At 39.9% G+C, this 8,406-nt stretch overlaps 1 protein-coding gene across 2 annotated transcripts in view; it reads right to left on the bottom strand.

Moving 5' to 3' along the window:
• METTL8 (methyltransferase like 8) overlaps nucleotides 1-8,406 on the bottom strand; it is a 79,541-nt gene that overhangs the window by 27,389 nt on the left and 43,746 nt on the right. For both annotated transcript variants that reach the window (XM_006760645.2, XM_015561996.1), the window contains one exon: nucleotides 2,230-2,321. In XM_006760645.2, coding sequence (XP_006760708.1) covers nucleotides 2,230-2,321 — 92 coding nt within the window. The remainder of the gene's footprint in view (nucleotides 1-2,229; nucleotides 2,322-8,406) is intronic.

Genomic DNA, 8,406 nt, shown 5'->3' with positions numbered 1-8,406 from the left:
GGGGCTGCACCTAGGGATTGGGCCTGCCCTCTGCCACCTGGGAGCAGGCCTAAGCCAGGAGGTCGTTATCTCCTGAGGGGTCCCAGACTGCGAGAGGGCACAGGTCGGGCTGAGGGACCCTCTTCCCCCCCCGAGTGCACAAATTTTTGTGCACCGGGCCTCTAGTCCTATATAATAAAAGGGTAATATGCAAATAGACAGAAAGGCAGAATAACCAATCAAAGTGTAAATGCTAATGATATGCTAAGGCTGCTCAACCACTTGCTATAACGTGCACTGATCACCAGGGGGCAGACAGTAAACTGGACGACCAGTTGCTATGACGTGCACTGACCACCAGGGGACAGATGCTCCAACTGGTAGGTTAGCTTGCTGCTGGGGTCCGGCTGATTGGGACTGAGAAGAGCCGAACATGCCCTGGAGCCTTCCCACGGTTCCTCCCCAGCCTGATCGTACACCGGTGGGGTCCCTCATCCTGGCCTGCACCCTCTCACAATCCGGGACCCCTTGGGGGATATCAGAGAGCTGGTTTCAACCTGATTCCATAGGCCACTCCCCTTGGGAGGGCACTAAGCGCAGGTCTCATGGCTGGCGAGTGCTGCTATAGCAGCCAAGCCTCTCCCGATCGGGACTGATTGGGCGTGAGCCCGCAGCAGGCACAGTGGGGCCAGGATGAGTGGAGCAGCAGGTAGGAGCTGCAGGCGGCGCTGAACTGCGGGTTTCGGCCCAATCCTTGCAGGCCGCCCAGAGGGACCCAACCCATGCATGAATTCGTGTACCAGGCCTCTAGTTCATTTACAAGTGGTGTAAATTTCTGCATTTGTTACTTCAGTAAATTTTTTTAAAGGAAAAAGAACCAAGCTGTGTTAAGAAGAAATGATTTTAAGCAAAATAAGGTAAAAAAAAACAACCCTATCTACAGATGTTCAGCAGAATGTCTGTGGGTTCCCAGCAACACAGTAAGGATGGAAGTCATTTTGGGGGGGTACTTTTTAAAAAAAATTATGGTAAAAAATACAAAACGTAAAACTTACCATCTTAACCATTTTTAAGTGTACAGTTCCATATTGTTAAACGGATGTCTAGAACTTCTTCATCTTGCAAATCTGAAACTTTATACCCATTAAACAACTCTGGTGTTCCCCTGTCCCCCAGGCCTTGGTAACCACCATTCTACTTCCTGTTTCTATGAACATGACTACTTTTAATACCACATACATATGGAATTATACAGTACTTGCCTTTCTGTGACTGGCTTATTTCATTTCACATGTCCCCCAGGTTCCTCCAGGTTATAGCATGTGATAGGGTTTCCTTCCTTTTTAAGGCTGAACAATGATCCGTTGTGTGTATCTACCACATTTTGTTTACCCTTTTGTCCATCGATGGACATGTGGAGTGCTTCCACCTTTTGCCTATTGTGAATAGTGTTGCTATGAACATGGATGTACAAACACCTCTCAAGACTCTGCTTTCTATTTCTTTTTGCTATGTCCAGAGGCAAGGTTGCTAGATCGCACATGGTAGCTTCATTTTTTAATTTTTAAGGTGCTTCCATACTGCTTTCCATAAAAGTTGCACCATTTTACAATTCAACCAAGAAGGCAAAAGGGTTGGCATTTCTCTACATCCTCATCAACACGTTTTCTTTTTGTGTGTGATAGTCGCACAGATCAATTTTTCAGAAGCCATTTTTGAAGGCCTGGCAAGGCTTTATCTGAATTAAACTCTAAATACCAATGGCCTTCAAGAAAAGTTACCTTAAATCCTTATATATTGGAACTTTATATTTATCCTTAGAGACCAGCAAGATTTTGATATGACTTTACCTTCTTTGCTGAAAGTGTTTGAATTTGTTAACATTACTAACAAGTGAAACACACAGCAGATACTAAAGGACTCCGAGAGGAAAATTTTAAAGTTATGTTTTCAAATCTTGTTTGAAATGCCACCCATGTGCGTGTGTCTCCCAGAAAGAGCAACAATATGACTAAAAAAAAGAGCAAGTACAAGGTGAATGCATACTTTATTTCATTAAGTTGGTTCCACTGAACTGAAAGACCTGGGCATTCTCCCAAATGGAACAAGTACATGGCACAGGTAGAAGTAAAGAACTCCCCGAAGCAATGACACAGTGGGTGGAAAAAGAGCCTCAGGTGTGGACTGAGTCAGTGGAAGGTCAAACAGAAAACTGGGCGCCAGGAGCTGCTACCACAGTTAGTTGCCTACCTTGCTCTTCCAGAAGGACTCGCTCAGCCGAGTTTTCCTCTACTTTTTTTCTGGCTGCTGCTTCTTCCTCTTTGGACCATTGCATGTGATCCCTATAAAAAAATACAACAACTGTAAACCATGCTTTACCGTTGAAGAAGGCAGGAAAGGGTGGCAGGGGATGCATTTGTCATTCTAGATTCTGCAAAGACAAATGATGCAAACTAATTCCTCTTCCACTGAAGGTATTTTGTGTCAGACGTGCCTCCTGATAAGTGCCGGGGTAACCTTGGAACCTCTGTGGTTTCTTTATTTAAAGCTGGTGGTGTTGCAATCCCCAGCCACCCTTTTGGAAATGACTGCTGAAGTATGTCATGTCCCAGAAGCACCATTATGGCGCATGATTATTTGGGTGCTGGTATGGTTCACTGTATTTTACTCTAAGACTAAATTCATTTGCCTTTTTGTTAATTTATGAACAGGGCATTCTTTCATGATTCTTGAACACTCTTTTTACAATATTTGTAAAATACTTTGTACTTATCCTCAGTTTTTTAAAAAATATATATTTTATTGATTTTTTTACAGAGAAGAAGGGAGAGGGATAGAGAGTTAAAAACATCGATCAGCTGCCTCCTATACACCCCCTACTGGGGATGTGCCCGCAACCAAGGTACATGCCCAGAATCGAACCTGGGACCCTTCAGTCCGCAGGCCGACGCTCTATCCACTGAGCCAAACCGGTCAGGGCAATCCTCAGATTCTACAGTGACTTTAGACTTTTCTTATTACCTGCCTTAATTTCTATAAATGGGTTCATTCACATTTAAATTATAGACTACTTGATATAGATATAAAAAGTCACCTTTCGCCCTAACCGGTTTGGCTCAGTGGATAGAGCATCGGCCTGCAGAATGAAGAGTCCCAGGTTCGATTCCGGTCAAGGGCATGTACCTTGGTTGTGGGTACGTCCTCAGTAGGGGTGTGCAGGAGGCAGGTAATCGATGTTTCCCTCTCTCATCAATGTTTCTAACTCTCTATCCCTCTCCTTTCCTCTCTGTAAAAAAATCAATAATATATATATATTTTTAAAGTCACCTTTCTAAGATCTGACATTTTCTTTTTCTTTTTTTGGCATTTTCTTTAAGTGTCTTTTAGTTTCAAAATTTACTTTCCCAATACGAGAAGATATTATTTTTTGCCACAAAAATGTCTTTCTTAGAATAAAAAGCAGCACCTTTAAAATATGTTTTATTGATTTTTTACAGAGAGGAAGGGAGAGAGATAGAGAGTTAGAAACATCAATGAGAGAGAAACATTGATCAGCTGCCTCCTGCACACTCCCTACTGGGTATGTGCCTGCAACCAAGGAACGTGCCCTTGACCAGAATCGAACCTGGGACCCTTGAGTCTGCAGGCCGACGCTCTATCCACTGAGCCAAACCGGTTAGGGAAAAAAAAAAAAAAGCAGCATCTTTATACAAAAAGGTTTTTGTTTTGTTTTATTTTTACAAAGTTTGCATTTCTTTTTTTGCAACTGGTAAAACTTTAGTGAGTGATGTGATTTCTTGGAATAAACCATTTTTTTTTCTAAACAATAATGAAATAAAGTCCTATATAACTTGAAATTTACTTATTGAAAATTGTAAAAAATATCACCAACATTAACATCATATGATATTTACAGCTACCTCACTGAGGAGAAAGGGGTAAGTTATAAAATTCCTGAGGTGCATCATTATGGTAACTGATAAACATTAACTGATATATGTGTATGAAGCTGGGACTGTGGACAGTTTGTACAGGAAACAACAAACAATCCATTTTGATTGGATAATTGCAGATGAAGTTAAGAGCTCAGAATCAGAGGCTCTCAAACGTGAACAGTTTGGTAATGTGCAAGACACAATGAATTGGGGAGGGACTGGAGGGTGGGAGGCCAACTAGAAGACTTGCAGTGATTTAGGAGTCAGGAGTTCCAGGGTTAAGGTGGTGGCAATGAAAAAACAGAAAGGAAGAATGGAGGGAGAGACACTGTGGGGAAAAAAAAAAAAGCTGTTATGTCCTGGAGATTAACTGGATGTTGTGGGGAGTAGATAAGAAGAGTCAGGAATGATTTCAAGATCTTAAAACTGAATATCAAGAAAACTGGGGGTATCAGTGACACAATAAGGAGTTGGTTTGGGTAGAATGATGATCAGCTTGGTGCTATTTTTAAGTAATGTGTATGTAACCAGATATGAGAGGGTGTATTCCAGTGACCTGCCTATAAATATACCACCTAAAGGTGAGAAACTGCAATCTTTTGAGAAGGATTAGAACTGGTATACTGAAGTCCCTAGGAAAAGCAAATGATAATGCAAATCTCAGAGTTTCACAGATGAAACTTTAACCACCATTATTTCAAATAAAACCTAATTATTTAAAATCCAAATAATCATTAAGCAGCTTTGTCACTTGCTCTAATGCAGTGGTTCTCAACCTTCCTAATGCCGCGATCCCTTAATACAGTTCCTCATGTTGTGGTGACCCCCAATTTCATTGTTACAAAGTGAACATAATTAAAGCATAGTGATTAATCACAAAAACAATATGTAATTATATATGTGTTTTCCGATGGTCTTAGGCGACCCCTGTGAAAGGGTCGTTCGACCCCCAAAGGGGTCGCAACCCACAGGTTGAGAACCACTGCTCTAATGAGTCAGATTAGAATAGGTTTTTGTTTTGTCTTATTTTAATATATGTGAGAAATCACTTTGAACTGACAACTATACTTTGTATTTTGCACATATAAATATACTGGGGGGGGGCAAAAATAGGCTTACAGTTGTACATATGAAAATAATACAATCCTATATAATAAAAGCCTAATATGCTAAGTGTCTGGTTGTCCCATTGGCCGTTCAACCAATCAAAGCATAATATGCTAATGAACGCTAATGTCACTCAACCGCTCGCTATGACATGCACTGACCACCAGGAGGCAGACGCTCCAACTGGTAGGTTAGCTTGCTGCTAGAGTCTGGCCGATTGGGACTGAGCAAAACTGGCCATGCCCTGGAGCCCTCCTGTGGTCCCTCCTGGGCTGGCCAGCCTCCTGCGTCCCTCCCTGGCCCCAATTTTGCACTGGTGGGGTCCCTTGACCTGGCTTACATTCTCTTGTAATCCGGGACCCCTCAGGGGATGTCGGAGAGCCGATTTTGGCCCAATCCTACAGGCCAGGCCAAGGGACCCCACTGGTGCACGAATTTGTGCACCGGGCCTCTAGCAAATACTAATACAAGAATAAACTGTTTTGCATACTCATAAATATAAACCTACTTTTGCCCCCACCCCATATACAGAATATTATTAAAAGCAACAAATCATTTATTTAAAAAATAGTATTATTGCCCTGGCTGGGTGACTCCGTTGGCTGGAGCGTCATCCTGCACACCAAAAGGTGGCAGTTCCGATTCCCGGTCAGGGCACATGCCTAGGCTGTGGGTTTGATGGGAGGCAACCAATTGGTGTTTCTCTGTCACATTGAACTCTCTCTAAAATCAATAAAAACATATCCTCTGGCCCAGAAATTCAATTCTTAGGTTTACATCCAAGAGAACTAAAAACATGTTCTCACAAAAAATATTCATAAACACGAATATTCACATAGCAGCATTTTTATAATACCCCCAAAGTGGAAACAACTTAAATACCCATCAAATGATAAAAGGATAAATAAATGTGTAATATCCACACAATGGGATAGTAGTATTTCTGCACCAAAACCCACCAAACTACTGATAGACATAACTTGAATGAACCTCAAAAACATTATGCTAAGAATCCACATGCAAAAGGCCACACATTGTATGATTCCATTACTATGAAATGTCCAGAAAACGCTAAAATATAAAATAAAAAAGTAGATTAGTACTTGCCTGTAACTGGGAATTGTAAAGGGCAATGCCTGAAAATTGGCATAAAAAATCTTCTTAGGGTAACGTAAATGCTCTAAAATTGGACTGAGGTAATGGTTATAACTATAAATTTACTAAAAGTCACTGAACTGTATACTTAGAAGGAATAAATTACATTGTAATTAATTTTACCTCAATAAAGATCCTTTAAGAAACAAACAAACAAATAAAAAACATATCCTCTGGTGAGGAATTAAAAAAAGAAAGTATTATAAAGCCTGGGACAAGTCATCTGTAAATTTCTACAACATATAAGAAAGAAAATAGAACAATTCATTTCCCTATAAAGAACCAAGCTCTGAGACAATGAGAGTATATGTGGTCGTTAGCTTTAAGCATGCTTTAAACTGTTTAACTTGCTTCTTCCTGAGCATTTAATAGGTTCAGTTATTTTTTAAATTGCTCTAACTTCCTTACACTGTTCTTTATGTTGCTTCATTTTCTTAACTGCTAAGTGAGGGTAATATTATACCCTAAACCACTGCAGAACAGATTTTCCACTGTACAGTTACAGAATCCCCACTGAAACCTATAAAATGTTCCTACTGTATTTATGGGACTTCCTCAAGAACTGCAGCTTTATGGTAGTTCTTTATATTAGAAAAGTCTGATTCACGTATACCCAAACCCAACAGACAGCAATAAGAATCATTCAAGTTTATAAGCAATAAATACAATTGCAATAGAATTTAAGCATAGAAACAAATAACAAACAAACTAAAAATAATCAAGTATTTAACAACCAACACCACCACCACCACTATCCAAGGGGAAAAAACACCTTATACTGTTTGATCTATGAATTATACTTCTGGGAATTTATTGTAACAAAGTAATTGAAAATAACAGAGAGGTTCTTAGAGAGAAGTATCTTTAGAGAGAAGGAATCTTTTTTATTCTGCAGACCATTAGTGTGTTCTTCACTGTTTTCATTGTATGACCTTGCATACACTCTTCTTTACTGTTTCTTTATTCATGGGTATATATGTCAATTCTCCATCTAATAATAATAAGAATGATGCCTTTTAGTGATAACTTACTACTAAGAGTTTTATATATTTGTGTTCTTTAATACTCACAACATCCCCTGAAGGAACTTGCTCAAGTTCACATACCTTGAAAGGGATAGAGTCAAGATTTAAATTCAGATTTTTTTTTTTATTCTGAAGCCCATATTTAGCCACTATATTAACTCTAGTCTAGTTATAAACTTCTAATAGGTATTAACTGGATTTCATATTTCTCTATATTGATTCACTTATTCAAACATATTTATTAGGTGCTTATTATATGGGGAATATAGCTATGATACAGACATAGCTAAACTCTTCTCTGAAGAAATACATCAATCTAATAATGAAGGTAAAATAGATACATAAGTAAAGTACATGTTAGAAAATGGTTACAATAAGATAGCTGATTCTTATGTGTTGCTTATTTACTATGTGTATACACTTTATATTATACTAGAGGCCTGGTGCACAAAATTCATGCATTTGGGGGTTGGGTCCCTCAGCCCAACCTGCGGGGGAGCTTTTGAGGGATTTTCATGAGCCTAAGCCATTAGTTAGACATCCTTAGCGCTGCCATGGAGGAGGGAGAGGCTCCCGCCACCACTGCTGCGCTCCAGCTGTCAGCCCGGCTTCTGACTGAGCGGTGCTCCCCCTGTGGGAGCACACTGACCACCTGGGGGCAGCTCCTGCATTGAGCATCTGCCCCCTGGTGGTAGGTATACATCATAGCAACCAGTCGTTCCACCATTCAGTCGATTAGCACATTAGGCTTTTATTATATAGGATAACTATATTGGGGGAAATTCTTCAAAACTATGGAAATATCCTGTTTCTCCTCAGATTTTGCCCATAAGTGTTCACAACTACTAGTGGAACTTGTTTATCACAATTATTACTCTGGTGTTTGCTTAATGGTAATATTTTTATTTTCTCTTTTTTCCTTCTATGTTCATTAGCTGTAATGCTTCTGTAAGAAAGTGCTGTCTCTTCTCCCCCATTTGTTTAACTAATTTATTTATTTTTAACATCATGGGCTCATGAATATTTATGTCATAGGTTAAAATCCAGTGCCATCATTATTTTACTTTGTTGCTAAAATTATTCTAGCTTTGTCTATTCAGGTTGGCTCCTGTGTTCTTTTGACAAGTCCTATCATTTTTGGAACACTTGCTTATTTTTTTGCTCAGCAGATGTTCTAGGCCAGTGGTCGGCACACTGCGGCTCCC

Source organism: Myotis davidii, unplaced genomic scaffold (genome assembly GCF_000327345.1).
Source record: "Myotis davidii unplaced genomic scaffold, ASM32734v1 scaffold370, whole genome shotgun sequence".
Taxonomy (NCBI): Eukaryota; Metazoa; Chordata; class Mammalia; order Chiroptera; family Vespertilionidae; genus Myotis; species Myotis davidii.
This window is presented reverse-complemented; position numbering and strand designations above follow the sequence as displayed.